The 23882-nt window shown below is 37.7% G+C and overlaps 1 protein-coding gene across 3 annotated transcripts in view; it reads right to left on the reverse strand.

Moving 5' to 3' along the window:
* Nucleotides 1-23882, reverse strand: part of RSF1 (remodeling and spacing factor 1) — a 184918-nt gene that overhangs the window by 62981 nt on the left and 98055 nt on the right. For all 3 annotated transcript variants that reach the window (XM_081241100.1, XM_081241099.1, XM_081241098.1), the window contains exons 3-4: nucleotides 14170-14262; nucleotides 12378-12583 (exon numbers count right to left, since the gene is read on the reverse strand). In XM_081241100.1, coding sequence (XP_081097226.1) covers nucleotides 12378-12583; nucleotides 14170-14262 — 299 coding nt within the window. The remainder of the gene's footprint in view (nucleotides 1-12377; nucleotides 12584-14169; nucleotides 14263-23882) is intronic.

Here is a 23882-nt window from a genome sequence, read left to right on the forward strand (position 1 = left end):
ATGAATCAAAGTTCCTAATGCTCCACATTCTCACCAGCATTTGGTGTTATCAGTGTTCTTGATTCTGGCCACTGTAATAGGTGTCTAGTAATACCTCACTGTTGTCTTAATTTACATTTCCCCAATGAAACAGGACATGGTGCGTCTTTTCCTGTGATGATTCGCCATCTGTCTGATAAGGTCTTTGGCCCATTATAAATCAGGTTGTTTGTTTTCTTACTGTTGGACTTTAAGAGTTTTTTGTATATTTTGAATAACAGTCCTCTATCAGATATGTCTTTTGTAAATTATTTTCTGCCATTCTGTGGCTTATATTTGCATTACGTTGACACTGTCTTTCACAGAGCAGAAATTTTTAAATTTTAATGAAGTCCAGAATATCAATTCTTTCTTTCATGGATTGCACCTTTGGTATTGCATCAAAAAAGTTATCATCAAACCTGAGGTAATCTAGATTTTCTTCTATGTTATCTTCTTGGAGTTTTATAGTTTTGCATTTTACATGTAGGTCTGTGATTCATTTTGAGTTAATTTTTCTAAAGGCTGTAACGGTCTGTGTCTAGATTCAATTTTTTGCATGTCAATGTCTAGTTGTGCCAGCACCATTTGTAAAGACTATCTTTTCTCCACTGTATTGCCTTTGCGCCTTTGTCAAATGTAAGTTAACTATATTTATGTGTGTCTATTTCAGTGCTCTTTAGTCTGTCCCACTGATCTACTTGTCTATTCTCTTGCCAATACCACACTCTCTTCATTACGATAGTTTTATAGTAAGTCATGGACTCGGGTACTGTCAGTACTTCAACTTTGTTCTTCTACAACACTGTGCATTCTAGGTCTTTTGCCTATAAATTTTAGAGTCAGTTTCTTGATATCCACAAATAAGTTGCTGAGATTTTGATTGGGATTTGATTGGGATTGCAGTGAAATCTACAGATTAAGTTGGGAAGAAGTGACATCTTGACAATATTAAGTGTTCTTGTCCATGAACATGGAATATCTCTCCATTTATTGATTCTTGATTTCTTTCATTAGAATTTTGTTTTCATCATATACATTTTTTCATATTTTGTTAGATTTAAACCTAGGTATTTCAGTTTTAGAGGAGCTAATGTAAAGGTACTATATTTTTAAATTCAGATTCTACACATTCACTGATGGTATATAAGAAAGTGATTGACATTTGTGTATTAACATTTTATCCTGCAACACTGCTATAATCACGAATTAGTTCCAGGAGATTTTTTGGTTGATTCTTTCAGATTTTCTACATGTCATTGGCAATGATGTCATTGGCAAAAAAACGAGTTTTATCTCTCCCTTCTCAATCTGTGTATCTCTTATTTCCTTTTCTTATCTTACTGCATTACTTAGAACTTCCAGTATGATGTTGAAAAGGAATGAAGAGAGCAGATACCCTTGCCTTGTTCCTGATCTTAAAGGGAAAAACTTCAAGTTTCTCCTCATTAAATAGATGTTATATGTAGGTTTTTGTAGATTTTTTAAAAATAATTTTTAATTAAATATTCAGTTAACAAATCTATTAGAAGCTCCTTCACTTTTATTGAAAGCCAAGTACTGGAAAACCTCCAATTTTGTATAGGATTTATTCTCTGCCTCCATAGCAAATCAGTTTGTTTGTTTTTTGGCGTTTTTTTGGCCATGTCACATGGCACACGGAATCTTAGTTCCCCATCCAGGGATGGAAACTGGGGCCCCCCAGCAGTGGAACTGCAGAGTCGTAACCACTGGAACGCCAGGGAATTCCCAATATATATATTTTTTAATCAAGGAAGTTTCCATCTCTTCCTACTTTACTGAGAGTTTTAATCATGAAAGGGTGTTGAGTTTTATCAAATGATTTTTCTGTATGTATTGACATGATCATGTGCTATTTTCTTCTTTATCCTGGTGATGTGTGAAAACTAGTTTTCAAATATTGAACCAGCCTTGTATACCTGGGATAAATCCCACTTGGTCATGGTGTATTATACTTTTTATGCATTGTTGGATTTAATTTGCTAATATTTTTTGAAAATTTCTGTCTTTATGTTCATGAGAGATACTGGTCTATAATTTTCTTTATAATATCTTTGTCTGGTTTGCGTATTAACGTAATGCTGGCCTCACATAATTAGCTAGGAATTATTCTCTCTCCTATCTTCTGAAAAAGACTGAAGAAAATTGGTATAATTTCTTCCATAAATGTTTGGTAGAATTCACTACTGAACCCACCTGAGCCTGGTGTTCCATTTTAGAAGGTTAATTACTGATCCAATTTCTTTAATAGAGACTTGTGCATATTATCTATTCTTCTGTTGTGAGATTTAGCAGATTATCCCTTTCAATTAATTGGTACATTTCATCTAGGTTATCAAATCTGTGGGAATCGAGTTATTCACAGCATTCCTTTATTATCCTTTTAATGTCCATGGGATACACAGTGATGTCTTCTTTTTCATTTCTGATATTAGTAATCTGTGTCCCCTTTCTTTGTTTTCTTAGCCTGGCTAGAGGCTCATAAATTTTATTGATCTTTTCAAAGAACTAGCCTTTGATTTATACACATATATTCAATACTATAAATTTCCCTCTAACCACTGTTTTCACTGCGAATTTTCGACTGCAAATTTTGGTAATTTGCGTATTTATTTTCATTTAATTCAAAATATTTTAAAATATCCTCTTGAGGACCTCCCTGGTGGCGCAGTGGTTAAGAATCCGCCTGCCAATGCAGGGGACACGGGTTTGAGCCCTGGTCCGGGAAGATCCCACATGCCACAGAGCAACTAAGCCCGTGCACCACAACTACTGAAGCCCACGCACCTAGAGCCTGTGCTCTGCAACAAAGAGAAGCCACCGCAATGAGAAGCCCACGCACCGGAACGAAGAGTAGCCCCCGCTCGACACAACTAGAGAAAGCCCGCACACAGCAACAGAGACCCAATGCAGCCAAAAATAAATAAATAAATAAAATAAAATAAAATAAAAATGATGCTAAAATATCCTCTTGAGATATTTTCTGACCCATGTGTTATTTAGAAGTGTACTGTTTAATGTCCAACTATCCGGGGATTTTACAGTTATCTTTCTGTTATTGATTTCTGGTTTAACTTCATCGTGGTCTGAGAGCAGACACTGTATGTTTCTAGGTATTCGATTTTCAGATGGTCAAATATGTAAAATCCTCTCTTTTTTGATGGATTCCTATTTTTTGAAGAAATATTCCATTTGATTTTTATATTGTAAAGTTCAGTTAATTTATACATTTATCAATCATTAAGAAGACTGACTTACAGCTTAAAAAATAGAGTTCTAGATACTAGATAATTTTTCTCACATTGCTTTCTTTTAGTGATTAGGCAGAAACATGTTTCCAACACCAAAATTTCCAAGAAACTAAGTTTTACTTTAAACAAACAGCTTTAAACAAGAGAAACAGGCTTTTTATTTCACTAGTAAAATATTCACTAGTAAAGAAAAATACCCAAGTGCAATCTATTAAATTATAAAGTCAAAATTCTATTTGCTTTACTTCTCTTAACTTACTACCTCAATTTCCAAAGGTATTTCTTGCTAAAAAGATGACTGCCTCCTCATAAACTCTACTTAACACAAACCTGCAAGTTTAGAAAATGTTTTTAACAGTATCTGTCAGCCTTAAGATAATTATCTCCGCTATATAGGAAGAGCAAACGTTCTCACTTCTATAAGCTCAGTTCTACTACCCCATAATTTGTATCTACTGATGCTGGCTCAGCCCATGAAAGAAATACTCTTACACAAGTCAATTCTTTAAATGTATACAGACAGTTATATCTCCCTAAATTTCTGCTAGATAAAGTATTTTCATTTCATTAAATCATCTTCTTTGTGGTTCTCCTCATACAGAACTCATTATACTATATTAATATTCTTCTTAGAGTTTGGCATCCAAATCTAAATACTATACTCCAGGAAGATTCTCATCAGTGCCAAATGAAATGATGCCCTACATTATTTTGGGTACCTAATGTATTTTAATGACAACTAAGATCTCAACTTTCGGGAAAGGAAAGAATAATAACATAATGCTTTTGCATTCAACCTTCACAAAAATGAGAGACCTATATGGATAAAACGGTTCACTACATTTGCCCAAAACAGTACCAGTATGTCACCTTAAAGCTAACTGAAATACCGTCGTGTCACAGGACACATTGAGAATCTATTGAAACTATGGTACTTCCCCAGAAAATACGCACATTAATTACAACTAAGAGCTACTACTTAAAATATAAAGGATTCCACAAGTGCATGAAGCTCATCTAGAGATGTGAGAGCTGTACTATTCACTACCATATCCCCCATTGCTCAACACAGTGCCAATTACACAAGAAGGCATGTGATAGAAATCTATTAGTTTAATGAAATAAAGGAACATTAGTGTGACAATCAGGTGTTTAGAATCTGGCTTTAATTACCTGAAATCAGAGTCAAAAACCCAATGTTTTATTAATGATCCCAAATATTACTGCATATTTGGGAAAAGTTGCCTAGCAAATTTGCCCTTTTCTCTTCCTGCTGATAAATATTTCTTTTATAAAGAAACTAAGTTTCAATCTTTGAGGATAGAAGTTGTAAGAAAAGACAATAGTTTAACTGGGAGAAAAGGAACAAATTTTTATCAAGCATGTACTATGGTCCTAGTATGATTTCTCTTATAGTTCTCAGAACAACTGAACAGGGAAGTATTATCATCTTCATTTTAGGAAAGAGTATCAGAGAAATTAAGTAATCTGCCTACAGATGATAAGCAGAGGAACCCAGATTCAAACAGTTATTAACTATAAAATCAATGCTCTTTCTCTCACATCATGCACTGGGGTATAATCTACTTAAAACAGTGTAAACTAGAAGTTGTTTTAAGCGCGTATGACTGATTAATAATAACCATAATAATTTTTCTCTGTCATATGTTCTTCATCTACAAAGCAGAAGACAATATGTCTTTAACAACTATGCAAATTTGATATAGGAATTAGAAGTGGTGGTAAAACATACTGAACAGAACCTCATTTAATGTATGTTATTCATAGGGGAAGATGGTGAGTATATTTTATTTCAGGAACATTTTGTTGATCTTAACTTAGTAAATTAACTACATGGAAAACCATATTATAATATGAGGAAAGGATGCTTATAAAACACTCCCCCAACAGCTCATTTAATGTTTATCCTTAGGGCATGAAAGTTGAGCTCACCTGACCCAAACAATTATTATGAATTTCTACGAATTATCTCTTCGAAACATTAATAAATGACCACTAACAAAAATCTGCTAAATCTGAGCAAAAACAAAGACGAGTTACAGTTAAAGGGGTTTTTCATAAGCCAGTTGATATATATCTATTAGTTATCCCTACTGTAGTTAAAAATCCTGATATTTTCAAACTTAATATAAATTGTGAGAATTAAAAGAATAAATTCTAAATAATTAATTACCAAAAACAGAAAATTGGACACACAAAGATTCTGAATAACAGTCCCAGTCACTTATCAATTTAAAAGAAAGTTTTATTTTAAGGTTTTACATTAAATGTTTCCGTTCAAAAATATTTGTCAATACAAATATAAGAAATCAAGGTTTTTTGAAAAACATTAGGGGAAAGGGTCCAAGATGTTAGACCACCAGAGACCTCCTGGCCCCATGTAATATTAATCAGCGAGAGCTCTCCCAGAGATCTCCATCTCAGTACTAAGACTTAGCTCCACCCAACGGCCAGCAGGCTCCAGTGCTGGACGCCCCATGCCGAACAACTAACAAGACAGGAACACAACCCCACACATTAGCAGAGAGGCTGCCTAAAGTCATACTAAGTTCACAGACACCCCTAAATACACCACCAGATAAGACTCTGCCCACCAGAGGGACAAGATCCAGCCTCACCCACCAGAACACAGGCACCAGTCCCCCTGCAAGAAAGCCTACACAAGCCACTGAACCAATCTAACCCACTGGGGGTAGACACCAGAAATAAGAGGAACTATGAACCTGCAGCCTGCGATAAGTAGACTCCAAACACAGTAAGTTAAAAAAAATGAGAGGGTAGAGAAAAAATATGCAGCAGATGAAGAAGCAAGGTAAAAACCCACCAGACCAAAGAAATGAAGAGAAAATAGGAAGTCTACCTGAAAAAGGATTCAGAGTAATGATAGTAAAGATGATCCAAAATCTCAGGAAGACAATGGAGAAAACATAAGAAGCATTTAACAAGGATCTAGAAGAACTAAAGAGAAAACAAACAGTGATAAACAACAAAATAAATGAAATTACAAATACTCTAGAAGAAATCAATAGCAGGATAACTGAAGCAGAAGAACAGATAAGTGACCTGGAAGACAGAATAGTGGAAATAACTACCTCAGAGCAGAATAAAGAAAAAAGAATTAAAAGAATTGAGGACAGTCTCAGAGACCTCTAGGACAATATTAAATGCACCTACATTCAAATGATAGGGGTCCCAAAAGAAGAAGAGAAAAAGAAAGGGTAAGAGAAAATATTTGAAGAGATTATAGTCAAAAACTAGTCAATCAAGTCCAGGAAGGTCCAGGAAGTGCAGAGTCCCATTCAGAATAAACCCTAGGATAAACATGCCAAGACACACATTAATCAAACTATCAAAAATTAAAAACAAAGAAAAAATATTTAAAGTAGCTTCCCGGAAAAGCAACAAAAACCTACAAGGGAATTCCCATAAGGTTAACAGCTGATCTTTCAGCAGAAACTCTGCAAGCCAGAAGGGAGTGGCAGGATATATTTAAAGTGATGAAAGGGAAAAACCTACAACCAAGATTACTCTACCAGCAAGGATCTCATTCAGATTCAACAGAGAAATTAAAACCTTTACAGACAAGCAAAACTTAAGAGAATTCAGTACCACCAAACCCACTTTACAACAAATGCTAAAGGAACTTTTCTACACAGGAAACACAAGAGAAGGAAAAGATCTACAAAAACAAACCCAAAACAATTAAAATGGTAATAGAAACATACATATCGATAATTACCTTAAATGTAAATGGATTAAATGCTCCAACCAAAAGACATACAATGGCTGGATGGATAGAAAAACAAGACCCGTATATATGCTATCTACAAGAGACCCACTTCAGACCTAGGGACACATACAGACTGAAAGTGAGGGGATAGAAAAAGATACTCCATGCAAACGGAAATCAAAAGAAAGGTGGAGTAGCTATTCTCATATCAGACAAAATAGACTTTAAAATAAAGACTATTACAAGAGACAAAAAAGGACACTACATAACGATCAAGGGATAAAACAACTGTAAATATTTATGCACCCAACATAGGAAAACCTCAATACAAAAGGCAAATGCTAACTGCCATAAAAGGGGAAATCGACAGTAACACAATCACACTAGGGGACTTAAACACCCCAATTTCACTAATGGACAGATCATCCAAAATGAAAATAAATAAGGAAACACAAGCTTTAATATCAGTTAAGTCCATCTTTATCAGTTAAACATGAACTTAACTGATATTTATAGGACATTCCATCCAAATACAACAGAATACACTACCTTCTCAAGTGCACACGGAACATTCTCCAGGACAGATCATATCTTGAGTCACAAATCAAGCCTCTTTTTCGACCACTACGCTATAAGACTAGATATCAATTACAGAAAAAAAAACTGTAAAAAATACAAACACATGTAGGCTAAAGAATACACTACGAATTAACCAAGAGATCACAGAAGAAATACAAGAGGAAATCAAAAACTACCTAGAAATAAATGACAATGAAAATACGACAACCCAAAACCTATGGGATGCAGCAAAAGCAGTTCTAAAAGGGAAGTTTATAGCAATACAATGCTACCTCAAGAAACAAGAAACATCTCAAATAAACAACCTAACCTTACACCTAAAGCAATTAGAGAAAGAAGAACAAAACAACCCCAAAGTTGGCAGAAGGAAAGAAATCATAAAGATCAGATCAGAAATAAATAAAAAAGAAATGAAGGAAACAATAATAAAGATCAATAAAACTAAAAGCTGGTTCTTTGAGAAGACAAACAAAATTGATAAACCATTAGCCAGACTCATCAAGAAAAAAAGGGAGAAGACTCAAATCAACAGAATTAGAAATGAAAATGGAGAAGTAACAACTGACACTGCAGAAATACAAAGCATCATGAGAGACTACTACAAGCAACACTATGCCAATAAAATGGACAACCTCAAAGAAATGGACAAATGCTTAGAAAAGTACAAACTACCAAGAGTGAACCAGGAAGAAATTGAAAATATGAACAGAAAAATCACAAGCACTGAAGTTGAAACTGTGACTAAAAATCTTCCAACAAACAAAAGCCCAGGACCAGATGGCTTCACAGGCGAATTCTATCAAACATTTAGAGAAGAGCTAACACCTATCCTTCTCAAATTCTTCCAAAATACAGCAGAGGGAGGAACACTCCCAAACTCATTTTACAAGGCCACCATCACCCTGATACCAAAACCAGACAAAGATGTCACAAAAAAAGAAAACTACAGGCCAATATCACAGATGAACACAGATGCAAAAATCCTCAACAAAATACGAGCAAACAGAATCTGACAGCACATTAAAAGGATCATACACCATGATCAAGTGGGGTTTATCCCAGGAATGCAAGGATTCTTCAGTATATGCAAATCAATCAATGGGATACACCTTATTAACAAATTGAAGGAGAAAAACCATATGAAAATCTCAATAGATGCAGAAAAAGCTTTTGACAAAATTCAACACCCATTTATGATAAGAACTCGGCAGAAAGTAGGCATAGAGGGAACCTACCTCAACATAATAAAGGCCATATATGACAAACCCACAGCCAACATCATTCTCAATGGTGAAAAACTGAAACCATTTTACTTTAAGATCAGGAAGAGGACAAGGTTGTCCACCCTCACCACTATTATTCAACATAGTTTTGGAAGTTTTAGCAATGGCAATCAGAGAAGAAAAAGAAATAAAAGGAATCCAAATCGGAAAAGAAGAAGAAAAGCTGTCACTGTTTGCAGATGACATGATAGAGAATCCTAAAGATGCTACCAGAAAACCACTACAGCTAATCAATGAATTTGGTAAAGTAGCAGGATACAAAATTAATGCACAGAAATCTCTTGCATTCCTATACACTAACAATGAAAAATCTGAAAGAGAAATTAAGGCAATGCTCCCATTTACCAGTGCAACAAAAAGAATAAAATACCTAGGAATAAATCTACCCAAGAAGACAAAACACCTGTATGCAGAAAACTTAAGGCACTGATGAAAGAAATTAAAGACAATACAAACAGACAGAGAGATATACCATGTTCTTGGATTGGAAGAATCAACACTGTGAAAATGACTATCCTACCCACAGCAATCTACAGAATCAATGCAATCCCTATCAAACTACCAATGGCATTTTTCACAGAAGTAGAACAAAAAATCTTAAAATTTGTATGGAGACACAAAAGACCCTGAATAGCCAAAGCAATCTTAAGAAAGAAAAATGGAGCTGGAGGAATCAGACACCCTGACTTCAGAGTATACTACAAAGCTACAGTAATCAAGACAGTATGGTACTGGCACAAAAACAGAAATATAGATCAATGGAACAGGATAGAAAGCCCGGAGATAAACCCACACATATATGGTCACCTTATCTTTGACAAAGGAGGCAAGAATATCCAATGGAGAAGAGACAGCCTCTTCAATAAGTGGTGCTGGGAAAACTGGACAGGAACATGTAAAAGAATGAAATTAGAAATCTTCCTTATACCATACACAAAAATAAACTCACAATGGATTAAAGACCTAAATGTAAGGCCAGATGCTATAAAACTATTAGAGGAAAACATAGGCAGACCACTCTATGACATAAATCACAGCAAGATCCTTTTTGACCCACGTCCTAAAGTAACGGAAATAAAAACAAAAATAAACAAATGGGACCTAATGAAACTTCAAAACTTTTGCACAGCAAAAGAAACCATAAACAGGACGAAAAGACAGTCCTCAGAATGGGAGAAAATATTTGCAAACGAAGCAAGTGATAAAGGATTCATCTCCAAAATACACAAGCAGCTCATGCAGCTCAATATCAAAATCAAACAACCCGGGCTTCCCTGGTGGCACAGTGGTTGAGAGTCTGCCTGCCGATGCAGGGGACACAGGTTTGTGCCCTGGTCCGGGAAGATCCCACATGCTGCGGAGCGGCTGGGCCCGTGAGCCATGGCCACTGAACCTGCGCGTCCGGAGCCTGTGCTCCGCAACGGGAGCGGCCACAACAGTGAGAGGCCCACATACCACACACACACACACACACAAAAAAAAAAAAAAAAAAATCAAACAACCCAATCCAAAAACAGGCAGAAGACCGAAATAGACATTTCTCCAAAGAAGATATACAGACTGCGCAAAAACAAATGAAAGTATGCTCAACATCAGGAATCATTAAAGAAATGGAAATCAAACCCACCTCACACATGTCAGAATGGCCATAATGAAAAAATGTACGAACAATAAATGCTGGAGAGGGTGTGGAGAAAAGAGAACCCTCCTGTGCTGTTGGTGGGAATGTAAATTGATACAGCCACTATGGAGAACTGTATGGAGATTCCTTAAAAAAATAAAAATAGAACTACCATATGACCCAGCAATCCCCCTACTGGGCGTATACCCTGAGAAAACCATAATTCAAAAAGAGTCATGTACCACAATGTTCATTGCAGCACTATTTACAATAACAGGACATGGAAGCAACCTAAGTGTCCATCAACAGATGAATGGATAAAGAAGATGTGGCATATATATATGTTGGAATATTACTCAGCCATAAGAAGACACGAAACTGAGTTATTTTTAGTGAGGTGGATGGACCTAGAACCTGTCATACAGAGTGAAGTAAGTCAGAAGGAGGAAAACCAGTACTGTATGCTAACACATATATATGGAAACTTAAAAAAAAAAAAAGGTTTCTGAAGAACCTAGGGGCAGGACAGGAATAAAGACGCAGACATAGAGAATGGACTTGAGGACACGGGGCAGGGAGGGGAAGCTGGGACGAGGTGAGAGAGTAGCACTGACATACATATACTACCAAGTGTAAAACAGATAGCTAGTGGGAAGTAGCTGTATAGCACAGGGAGATCAGGTCGGTGCTTTGTGACTACCTAGAAGGGTGGGATTGGGAGGATGGGAGGGAGACGCAAGAGGGAGGGGATAGGGGGATATATGTATACATATAGCTGATTCACTTTGTTATATAGCAAGACTAACACAACATTGTAAAGCAATTATACTCCAACAAAGATGTAAAAGAGAAAAAATAAATAAATTAAGAATAGAGGGACTTCCCTGGTGGCACAGTGGTTAAGAATCCACCTGCCAATGCAGGGGACATGGGTTTGATCCCTGGTCTGGGAAGATCCCACATGCCGCACAGCAACTAAGCCTTTGTGCCACAACTACTGAGCCTGTGCTCTAGAGCCCGTGAGCCACAGCTACAGAAGCCTGCGCGCCTACAGCCTGTGCTCTGCAGCAAGAGAAGCCACCGCAATGAGAAGCCCGCGCACCACAACAAAGAGTAGCCCCTGCTAGCCACAACCAGAGAAAGTCTGCGTGCAGCAATTAAGACCCAATGCAGCCAAAAATAAGTAAGTAAAATAAATAAATAAATAAATGAAAGAAATTAAGAATAGCAAAAAAAAGATCAGGGCAAAAAAAGTAGAACGTTCCTCAGATTTCTTCAGACCTCAGTAAAGAAATGTATGCACAGGAAAAACTGAAAATATAGTTAAGTGTCAGATGAATTAGCCACATTAATGAGTAATAAACAAATAATGCCTAATAGAAAACTATATAGCTAAATAAAAATCAAATAATGTTTTTCTGGGAATTTCCTGGCAGTCCAATGGTTAGGACGCTGGGCTTTCACTGCCGAGGGCGTGGGCTTAATTCCTGGTCTGGGAACTAAGATCCCGAAGCTGTGCAGCACAGCCAAAAAATATATATATAATGTTTTTCTTTCCAACAATGAGTTTCTGTGTGCATATTACCTATGCATCATTATTTTTCAGATTCCAGCTTTCCAAAATACAAGGTATTTGTCCTGATATGGACCACACTGCTAAATATATTTATTTATTTGACAAATAATTGAGTGCCTGCTATGGGTATTATGCTGGGCACTAGGCTAGGTCCTGGAAATTCCCAATCCCATAAAAAGAAAAGGATCACCCAGCTTTAGAGATTATATTCCAATAGAGAAGAGATCAAAGTAAGAAACATGCAAATAAACATTTAAAAAATTCCAATAAAAGATACCTGACGATGCATTTCCATGAAGAGCCATCTTGATCATCTTGTTCTTCTATATACATTCTGACATTGTGATCTTGATCCAACTGGTACCAGTACATGAGGCCATCTTTGTCACGGCCAATTGGCTGGAGACGCATGGTATCGGCATCCTCCTCATTGATAATATTCTTGAATTTGAGATTGTCATCAAACTGACACTCACAGAGGTACTGGAAAATAGTCATAACATGGTTTAAAATACCCCATAAATGTTTCTCCATCAAAATAAATGTGATTTGTTCAACCAAGGAACAGATTTGGGGATAGGAGAAAGAATACGTTTAGCTTTATCCATCTTTCACTTTCCTCTCTCCCTTTTTGTACGCTTATTTTACAGTAACTAACTCTAAAACATAAATTTCTAAGTTAACATATAATTTTTGTATTACAGAAATTTATAGGTTTAACCCAACCAATGACACAAAAGTGAAGTTATATTTTAAAGCGATGAGTCTGTTTATACTACAGTTTCCCAAATTTGTTCATGGTATAAAATTTTCAATCACTCCTCTCTTAAAGCTTTTAGATGAACTTCATTCTTGAAATGGCTATCTATTTTTTTTTTTTTTTTTTTTTTTTTTTTTTTTTTTTTTTGCGGTAGGCGGGCCTCTCACTGTTGTGGCCTCTCCCCTTGCAGAGCACAGGCTCCGGACGCACAGGCTCAGCGGCCATGGCTCACGGGCCCAGCCGCTCTGCGGCATGTGGGATCTTCCCAGACCGGGGCACGAACCCGTGTCCCCTGCATCGGCAGGCGGACTCTCAACCACTGCGCCACCAGGGAAGCCCTGGCTATCTATTTTTGAAAGCTTGAGATATATACAGTTTTTAAGGAAGGCAGTCTTATTGATAACTGCCTCTGCGGAATTCTCTTTAAAAAAAAAAAAAAATACTGACATCACCAAATTGGAAGAACTAATTTTTTATTAAAATTTTTGTGTATGATTAGTGTATAAAGTCAGATTTCTTCCCTGAACCTATCTGCCCAGGCAAATAATACATGACGTTCCTATCATAGCCTCTTTGCCTTTGCCTGTGGTGTCTAAGCCCGTAGACTCTCTTCTATAAAGGTAGCTTTCCCCTTCATTATGCTGACCACATTGCTAATAATTAGGGCCAACACTCCGAAGCAAGCAAGGAGAAAAAGGGGAACTCAAACTTGAAAATAAATCTATACTTTGAGAAGACCTATGTTAATTAATTAGGTTTAGTTATGTGAGACTTTTATTAAGTACACACTGGCATACCCCATGTCATCTGGAAAACTAATGATAAATTACTAATTTAGTAAATCAGTAAAAGATTAACCACAGTTTTCCGTATTTGTTAACAATGATTGTGAAGGCTGCAAATAATGCATAAAATTAATGTGGGGTTTACCCATTCTACTATTGTCCCTACCAGCAGAGATCATTAAACCTAGATAAACTTGTATATTGAAAAACAGTCAAAAACAGTAATTTAAAGAACAATTTTATCACCAAAAAATAAACAAGAAAAAGAAAAATCTATTGTCCTTTTCCACTAAGAGTAAAAATGTCTACTTGGGGACTTCCCTGGTGGTCCAGTGGTTAAGACTCGGTGCTTCCACCGCAGGGGGTGCAGGTTCAATCCCTGGTCAGGGAACTAAGATCCCACATGCTGCAGGCGTGAGCCCCCCACCAAAAGTCTACTTTCTAGTTATTTCCCAATTCAACCAGAAGGAGTCAAAAGTGAATTTTTTAATTAAAATAACTGTAACAAATCATAAATTTATTACCTTTAAGAGTGCTAACTTGCATTCAACACTCATTTCAAGATAGCCTTTCTTCTCCATCTCCCATGCCCAGGTGCTGTTAAACTCTTGACATATCTGTGAGAGAAAGTTAAAGTCTTAATACATAAAAGCAATTTAAATTTACATTGGTAGTTTTGTTGTATAATTATGTTAACTGTTTTGTTAATATATAAAGGAAAAAGTTTATACCAAACACAACTGAATCCAATCCCACCCTGAAATGCCTACTACTTAAATATACCAGAAATGTTTACTACTGTCTGATGATTGAATTTAAGGTAAGCAGTGATCCCTGCAGCTTTCTCCTCTGTTCTCAAGAATTTTATATACACTTTTGTGGCACATTTTCCCAAATGCAAGTAATTATCTGATTCCACCTCTCCAAATAGCCTAGAAGTTCCTCGAGGGCAAGGACAATAGTTTATTCATCTCTATGCCTACAATAGAAGCAAGCTAAAAAAAAACCATGCCAAACTGTAGGCACATTTTTATTCAAGTAACTCTCCAACTCAAAGTCCTCCTAATTATGGGTAAAGATTCCAAATTATGGGTAAAGATTCCACTGATTGGCATTTGAGACCTTCTATAATGTGGCATTAACTTAAATTTGTAGGCTTCTCTTCTCATACAAACATTGCAAGCAAACCAGAGACACTTTAACAGGATGAGGAAAGAAGATTTGGATAACCATTCCACTTATCAGGAGATGCACCATGGGCTTTATGACCTCTGTGAGCCAGTTTCCTCAGCAATAAAAGGGGAGCAGTAATAATACTGACCTTAAAGGTTGTGAAATAGGCATAAAAAATGATAAAAAGTGCCTAGAAACTTCATGCTCTTTTTCCAATCCAAGGAACAAAGAGTATAATGAAGGCCAAGGGAGAAGAACCAATACAAGGCACAAAATTATCTGGGAGCTTGGGCAATTAGCTAGAAAAGCTGGCAGGAGGAAAACAAACAGGCAAGTGAAACTGCTTTATATAACCACCTCAACCTAGGAATAAGACCAGGCTGGCCCTCCTGGGAGGGCCACCCTTTTCCTCTCCTGTACCAGTGTCATCTTTTTTTTTTTTTTTTTTTTTTTTTTACCAAGTTAGGATAGAATGCAGTACGGCCAGGAACTATATCATGGGGGATCTTCAAAGGCAAAAAGGAAGAATGAGCTCTCCATTCTGTGGAATACCATACTTCCTCTGACTGATAGCACTACATTAGAGAAAAAAATTGAGATATACAGAATAAGGGAAATTTCTGGAATATTATACAAGGAAGACCTCAAATGATTATATCAAAACCTAAAGGCCAACATGTGAATAGACACTTTGCCAAAGAATATATATAAATGGCCAATAAGCACGGGAAAAGATAGTCAATGTCCCGAGTCATTAGGGAAATGCAAATCAAAACCACAATGAAATACTACTTCAGACCTGTTAGGATAGCTGTAATCAAAAAGGATAGGGGCTTCCCTGGTGGCGCAGTGGGTGAGAAAACACCTGCCAATGCAGGGGACATGGGTCCGAGCCCTGGTCCGGGAAGTTCCTACATGTTGTGGAGCAACTAAGCCCGTGCACCACAACTGCTGAGCCTGCACTCTAGAGCCCATGAACCACAACTACTGAGCCCACGCACCACATCTACTGAAGCCTGCGTGCCTAGAGCCCATGCTCTGCAACGAGAAGCCACTGCAATGAGATGCCTGCGCACCGCAACGAAGAGTAGCCCCTGCTTGCCGCCAGCTAGAGAAAGCCCACTCAGCAACGGAGACCCAACACAGCCAAAAACAAATAAATTAAATAAATTTTAAGAAAAAAGGATAATAGCAAATGATGGGAATGTAAAATGGTGCAGCCGCTTTGTAAAAAAAAAGTTTAGCAATTCCTCAAAATGTTAACACTGAGTTACCACGTGACTTAGCAATTCTACTCCTCAGTATGTACTCCCCAAAAATGAAAACATATACTGTACAAATGTTCATCACAGAATAATAGCCAAAAGGTGGGAACAACCCAAATTTCCATCAACTGATGAATGAATAAAATAACACGTGGAATATAAATACAATGGGATTTTATGCATCCATGAAAAGGAATGAAGTAGTGATATATCGTACAGCCCGGATGAACATCAAAACACGATGCTAGGGCTTCCCTGGTGGCGCAGGGAAGTCCTGCGTCTGCAGGACTTGAGAGTCCTTGAGAGTCCGCCTGCCGATGCAGGGGACACGGGTTTGTGCCCCGGTCCGGGAAGATCCGTGGAGCGGCTGGGCCCGTGAGCCATGGCCGCTGAGCCTGCACGTCCGGAGCCTGTGCTCCGCAACGGGAGAAGCCGCAACAGTGAGAGGCCTGCGTACCGCAAAAAAAAAAAAAAAAAAACCCACGATGCTATGTGAAAGAAACCAGACATAAAAGGTCACAAATTTATGAAAGTTTGTATATTGAATTTCCACAGGAGCTGAATCCATAAAGACAAAATTCGTTAGCAGTTGCTAGTGGGTAAGCAGAGGGAGGAACAGACAGTGGTGGCTATGGGCAGATTTCATTTCAAAGTAACAAAAATGCTCTACAATTATGATACTGTTCTACAGTTAAGATAGTGTACATTCTTGTGAATATGCTTAAAAACACTGAATTGCATATTTTTAAAGAGTGAATTTCATGGTATGTGAATATCTCAATTTAAAACAATCAGAAAGAGGGACAGCCAACAACACAGAGCCCAGCTTATGACTTGGATGAAGCACTTCTTGAGTGCTCTACTGTATACCACACCCCTGGAAGAAGACGTAAGCTAACGCTGAGTGCGGGGAAGTTCGGTTTCACCAAAGGGGCTGAGAATGACACAGCTCCAAAGCATGGCCAACAGCTCACCGCGTCAGACACCAAATACAGCTGAACAACTGCTGATTATCATTTACTGTGTGAAAGGGGAGGAAAGAGAAAGAGAGGTAGATACAGAGAGAATTAAGATATAAGCCTCTGCTTCCTCACTACTTAGCTTCAGTTTATTGACCTTCATTTACAACGCTTAGGGTGCAAAACCTCTGCTGTGCTGATATTCAGAGATAAACATGCTATTCATTTTCTGTTTCTTTAAGGGCAATGTAGACATACTACTGTGCCATTTGAGGTACTCCCCCCCACCAAAGGCACATTAATTAGATTTGCCCAAATAGCCATAACCTATTGTTACCACGAAGTAAATACTGCAAATAAAACCTGCAAATAAAAAAGGTACTCTAAATGACACTTAAATAATTCTTATGCAGGACTATATAATCTCACCAAGAGTTGGCAAACTTTGTCTAAGGGACAAACAGGAAATAATTTAGGCTTTGTGACCATATGGCCTCTTTTTCAACTATTCAACTCTGCTGTTATAGTGCAATAGCAGTCACAGAAAATATATAAACAAGTGAGCTTCACTGTATTACAATACCACTTTATAAGGAAATTTGAATTTCATATAATTTTCATATGTCAACCATTCTCCCAACCATTTAAATATATAAAACCATTCTTAGTTTTCAAGCCATACATAAACATGCAGCAGGCCAGATTTGACCCAGGGGCCACAGTTTGCCTAGAGAACCAGAAATTAGCTTTGTTTATCAGAGACTGTCTAGACAGTTATTCTTGGGACCTTAAAGCAAGGGGATCCCTAGTAGATTGGTAATTCACATTAACTCCCCATGTTCCAACTTGATTCTAACCAAGCAGCCTTGTATCAATATATAATTATAATTTGGTTTTGCATGCAATTCCTCTTTAGAGAATGTTCCAATATCTAAAACATTCATATTTATCACCATAAGTTATAATTCCATAATACTGGTTTTAAGTTTGACTCTCTCTAAATGTAGTTAATGAGCGGTCACATCTTGTTGCGTCCCCCTGTATGGTGCCTAAGGAACAGTCTTTCTAATACACACACAAAATCAAATGTCCTGTGCCTGCAAGGCTGAATGCCATTCAGCCTGGGAGACCTCTTGGCTGGCTGCCTGCTGTTGCTCCAAAACTCCCTATGTCTGTTCATCTTAACTTCTACACAGAGAAAAACAAGGTTGAGGATGGAAAATAAAGGGGAGGGGGCGTGGGGGGGCATTTAAAAGTTCACATCAGCTCAATATTTATAAGAAAGGTAGTTTCATATGCTTACACAGCAAATACACAGAATTTATCTCAGTGAGATCATTAACATATTAATCTTAGATTCATATACACAATGGAAGTTCCAGTAATTCTTCTCTTTTTGGCAGTTCGAAAGATAAGGCATTAAAAAGGAGGAGGGGTATAGAAAAACTGCAAAAACTCTCAGCATGAATATCCAAACACCTGCATTGAGAGACCAGACCAAACTCTAGCATGGCTTCTATCAGCCTAAGGACATGTCCCTAGCACAACCCTGCTCCTCCCTCACTGCTGTCTAGAAAACTCAAGGTTGCCAAAAGAATTTATTGTTTGTTCCAGCCAATACCTGATCTAGGTCCCTCACCTCCTTTTTTTCTTTTTGGCCATGCTGCGCAGCTTGCAGGATCTTAATTACCCGACCAGGAATCGAAACTGGGCCACCGCAGTAAAAGCGCCAAGTACTAACAACGAGACTGCCAGGGAATTCCCCCATTAATTTTAAAAACAAACATAAACTTATAATTGTAAATCTTTCCTCTGTCCCTCTGAGATGTGTATGTATCTCCAACAAGACAGGGTGTCCTTCCCAAGGACCTGAAAGCCATTCCTTTTATATGTAATCATCAGACTCTGTGGGAGGGTAGAAGTCTAGTAACTTGCATAGTTAGCAGGCACAAAAGCCCTAATCAAGCTAACTTTGACCAACTCTCATACAAGGTGTTTGTGATTTTTGAATTTCCCTAACCCTGCTCAACCCCTTTACTCCCTCATTACCATCTCCCCAACTCCCTCATTCTCCCTGTAAAACACCAGCCACTTCTGGGCAAACTGAAGTTAAGCTCAAGCTCCATCTACTACAGTAACCGAGTAGGACCCCATGGGGGCCTTCCCAGGACAGCCCTTTACCCCATATCCTCTACTTTAGCTCCTCTCTGAAGTACCTAGGTAACAGTATTTGATGCACATTTCCTGAGTTGTTTTACAGATGTGAAAACACCCCACCAAATGGAAGGTGTTAACTACTTGATGACCATGAGCACACAGCCCTCAGGCCTAAGGATTGATAATGTTAACCCCTGTGCCACCACCCTGTTACCTCACCATCACCCAATCAGAATTGTGCAGGAGCTGATCACATACCCTGAGAACCCTACCCCCAACCTGGCTTTTAAAAATGCTTTGCTGAAACCCTTCTGGGAGCTCTGGGCTTTTTAGGGCTTGAGCCACCTGTCTACTTGCGTGGCCCTGCAATAAACCTTTCTCTGCTCCAAACTCCGATGTCTCAGTGTGTTTGGCCTCACTGTGCGTCAGGCACACGAACTTGCACTAACACTACCACCGTAGTTATTGAATAAAATCAGTCATTACAGCCTTTAACTAGTGTCTGCCATTGTTTACCTTTGGTGGGGGAGTCCCTGAATATCATTCAGATGAAAACCTTTATTTTACCACTGAGAGACATGAAATTTAAAGAGATTCATTTATCCAGCGATTCCACAAATATTTATTGAGTACTTGTTCTATGGCAGGAACTAGTCTAGGACCTGGAATACCAGGGTAAAGAAAACAACCAACCTGCCACCATGAAGCTTATATTCTAGGAGGCAGTCAGATAGGTGAACATAAGAAAATATCAAGTAGAGACAAAGGCTATGTTGAAAATAAAATAGAATACTGTGAAAGAGGAAAGTCTGAGTGCTACTCTGGATTGGGTGCTCAGGGGAGGCCTCATTAAAAAAAGTTGACATTTGACACAAAAAGTTGAGACATGACTGATAAAACAGAAATCAGCCACATGAAGACCTGGCATAGGAATATTCCAGACAGAAGAAACAGCAAGCACAAAGCCTTAAGGTCTGGCATATTATAAAACCACAAAAAAAGATCAGTGTAAGTGAAGCAGAATAAGAGGGAGAGCAGCAAAAGATAAAGTTGAAGAGGTAACCAAAGGCCAAATTTATGTAGGCCAGGGTAAAAAATTAAAATCTAATTTCAAATGTGATGGATTTTTTACAATCTTTTTTTTTTTTTTTTTTGGCGTGGGGAGAGCATAGCTCATACAGAATATTGTGTTAAATGGTGGAGAGGTTGTGTTGAAAAGGGAACACTCCTATACTGCTGGTGGGAATGTAAATTGGTGCAGCCACTATGGAAAACAGTACGGAGGTTCCTAAAAAACTAAAAATAGAGTTTCCATATGATGCAGCAATCCCACTCCTGGGCATATATCCAGAGGAAATTCTAATTCGAAAAGATACATGCACTCCTAATGTTCATAGGAGCACTATTTACAACAGCCAAGACATGGAAGCAACCTAAACGTCCATCGACAGATGAACAGATAAAGATGTGGCATATACATACAATTAAATACCACTCAGTCATCAAAAAGAATGAAATAATGCCATTTTGCAGCAACATGGATGGACCCAGAGATTATCCTACTAAGTGAAATTAGAAAGAGAAAGACAAATACCATAAGATATATCGCTTATATGTGGAATCTAAAATATGACACAAATGAACTTATCTATGAAACAGAAAGAGACTCACAGACATAGAAAACAAACTTATGGTTACCAAAGGGGATAGCGGGAGGGATAAATTAGGAGTCTGGTATTAGCAGGTACAAACTACTATATATAAAATAGATAAACAACAAGGTCCTACTGTATAGCATAGGGAACTGTATTCAATACCCTGTAATAAACCATATGGAAAAGAAGACGAAGACTATATATACATATATATATATATATATATATATATATATATGAATCACTTTGCTGTACACCAGAAGCTAATACAACACTGTAAATCAACTATACTTCAATTAAAAAATTAAAAAGTACTTTGTTAGTTTCAGGCATATGCCCAGGAATGGGATTGCTCGATCGTATGGTAGCTCTATTTTTAGTTTTTTAAGGAAATTCCATACTGTTTTCCATGGTGGCTGCACCAATTTACATTCCTCCTAACAGGGTAGGAGGGTTTCAATATGATGGGAGGATTTTACATGGGGGAATAATTAGATTGGATTTATGTTTCAAAAATGGCTGCTGTGTGTAAAATAGACTGCAGAGGGAAAAGAATGGAAACTAAGAAACCAATTTTAAGGCAAGACATAATGATGACATAGACTATGGTGGTAGTAGTGGGAACAGAAAGAAGAGGACAGCTGTATTTCGAAGGTAGAATCATCAGGACTTTTGAAAGAACAGATATGGAAGGTGAATAGAAAGAAAAACCAAAGGTGACATCTAAATTCCTTGCCTTGAACAAATGGAAGGATGAAAGTGCTTTTAACGAAGACATAAAGGAATACCTGAGAGAAAAGAGATCTCTTTTGTACCTAATGAGTTTCAGGTATGTATTAGACATCTAAGAAATATCCTTCTCAAAGTTAGTGACTGAGTTGAATCTTGAAGCTTATGACTCCTGGCTCAGAGATCTTTCCACTGGATCATATACAGTCTTTTTTTTTTGCAGTACGCTGGCCTCTCACTGTTGTGGCCTCTCCCGTTGCAGAGCACAGGCTCCAGATGCGCAGGCCCAGTGGCCATGGTTCACGGGCCCAGCCGCTCCGCAGCATGTGGGATCCTCCCGGACCGGGGCACGAACCCGTGTCCCCTGCATCGGCAGGCGGACTCTCAACCACTGCGACACGAGGGAAGCCCCATATACAGTCTTTACTTAAACCTTTTCAAATCTGAGTCAAGAAGAATTTTTTGGCTGAGCTCTGAGAAGTCATCTTTGTATCCCTAGCTTGTGACAAAGTATGAGACACACAGCAGGTACAAAACAAATGATCTGATGAATGAATGAAAGACATAGAAAAACAATGTTTTTACCTTAATTTAAAATACTATTATTTTAAGATAACCACCAATAACTTCTGTAGGCAACACAACACATCTTAGAGAACATTATAAATTCTTACCAGAATAATAATAATAGCTAACATTTATTGTGTGTTTAACATGTGCCAATACTATTCCAATTGCTTTAAAATATTAACTCAGTCAATTCTCACAAGCCTTAGATGGGTGTACTGTTATCCTTAGGAGGTTCTGTGCTTCAGCCAAGAAATGAGAGAAATAGGAATTAGTATCTCTAGTAATTTATGGTAAAATCAGTAATATATTTAAGACACCAATTAGGTCAGCTATCACCAACCAAGCTATGGAAAAAAGCTAGACTGAGAATTAGAAATCATTCAGCTCCTTTATTATACTCAAATTACACCTCACCAAGTCCCCCTGACCTAATACTTAAATATGTCCGACTATTTTGTATATAATATTCTTTCCAGAGGACTAAACGAAACATTTACTGAGCACACTTAGTATTTGGAGGGCAAAGATGAATTAACAGACAGTCTCTGCTCTAAGAAGTTCAGAATTCAGAGAGGGAGATGGTCATGAAAACAAATAATTATAGAGGCAGAAAGCAGTCAGAGTCATCTACAAACTGAGTAACTGATATATCTATGAACTACTATGAAAATACAGAGGCGAGAAACCCTTATACAGCCAATGGATGAAGGGCAATCAAAGAAGTTTTTATTCAAGTGGTGACATTTATGCTAGGACCTAAAGGATGAATGAGGTTTTACCAGAAAAAAAGGTAAATAAAGAGTATTTCAAGAAAAACAGAACAGAATATGAAAACCAATGGGGATGTGAATATTTTGGTATGTTCTGTCAATGTGAAGGCGAATAGAGGAGCTCTTTATGCTGAGCCCTTAGAATCCTAGATCATGAGTGTTGGGGGGTGGGTGTGGGTAGAGACAAGGCCATGAAAGTAGGTCATGGCTCATAAATATGAGGACTCAACAAGCATTTGGAAGTACTGATGAAAAACAGTTCTATTGCACTGCGCAAGACAGACAGGAGAATAGATTCCGAGGTCAAGGAGACCCACTAAAGCCTGTTTTGCAATAATTCACGGGAAAGGTGATGAAGCTGGAGCTAAGCTTGACAGAAGATACTCAAGAGAAGGAAGATTCAGATTGTTAGTACACATATCTTACAAAGCAACAACAAGCTTTATGCCTAGTATATTACCTAGTAAATGTTTTACTATTTACAGTAGAACTTTCACAAACATTATTTCATTTGGGGTGGATGTTCTGTAAAACTACAAGATTTTTGAAAGCAAAAACAAAGTCTGATTCATCTTTCTATTTCCTATAGTATCTCCCAAGTTCAGGGCCTTGCTAATAGTGGACACTCAGTATTTACTGTATCAATGTTCTCTGATATAACTACAGAGTCAACTTACTATTATGATGGGATATCTGGGAACACTGCCTATAAGAATGTATATTAAGAGTTATACAGAATGGATGTTTCTTTAATTCCTTAAAAAATATACAGGAAATAAAAGACTGTCACTTATTTCTAGTTGGAAGGTGTTGAACCACCATGGAGAAGACATCTGTTTTGCCTGTTTGGGGGCTGGGGCAGATGGGTGGGGGTTACTGTTATACTTACTTCGGCGCTGACTGTATGCGGGTAAATGGACAAGGTCTGTCGTCTGTTTAGGGACCTGTTTTGTATTCTC

This window comes from Mesoplodon bidens (genome assembly GCF_964165515.1).
Source record: "Mesoplodon bidens genome assembly, chromosome: 7".
Classification (NCBI taxonomy): Eukaryota; Metazoa; Chordata; class Mammalia; order Artiodactyla; family Ziphiidae; genus Mesoplodon; species Mesoplodon bidens.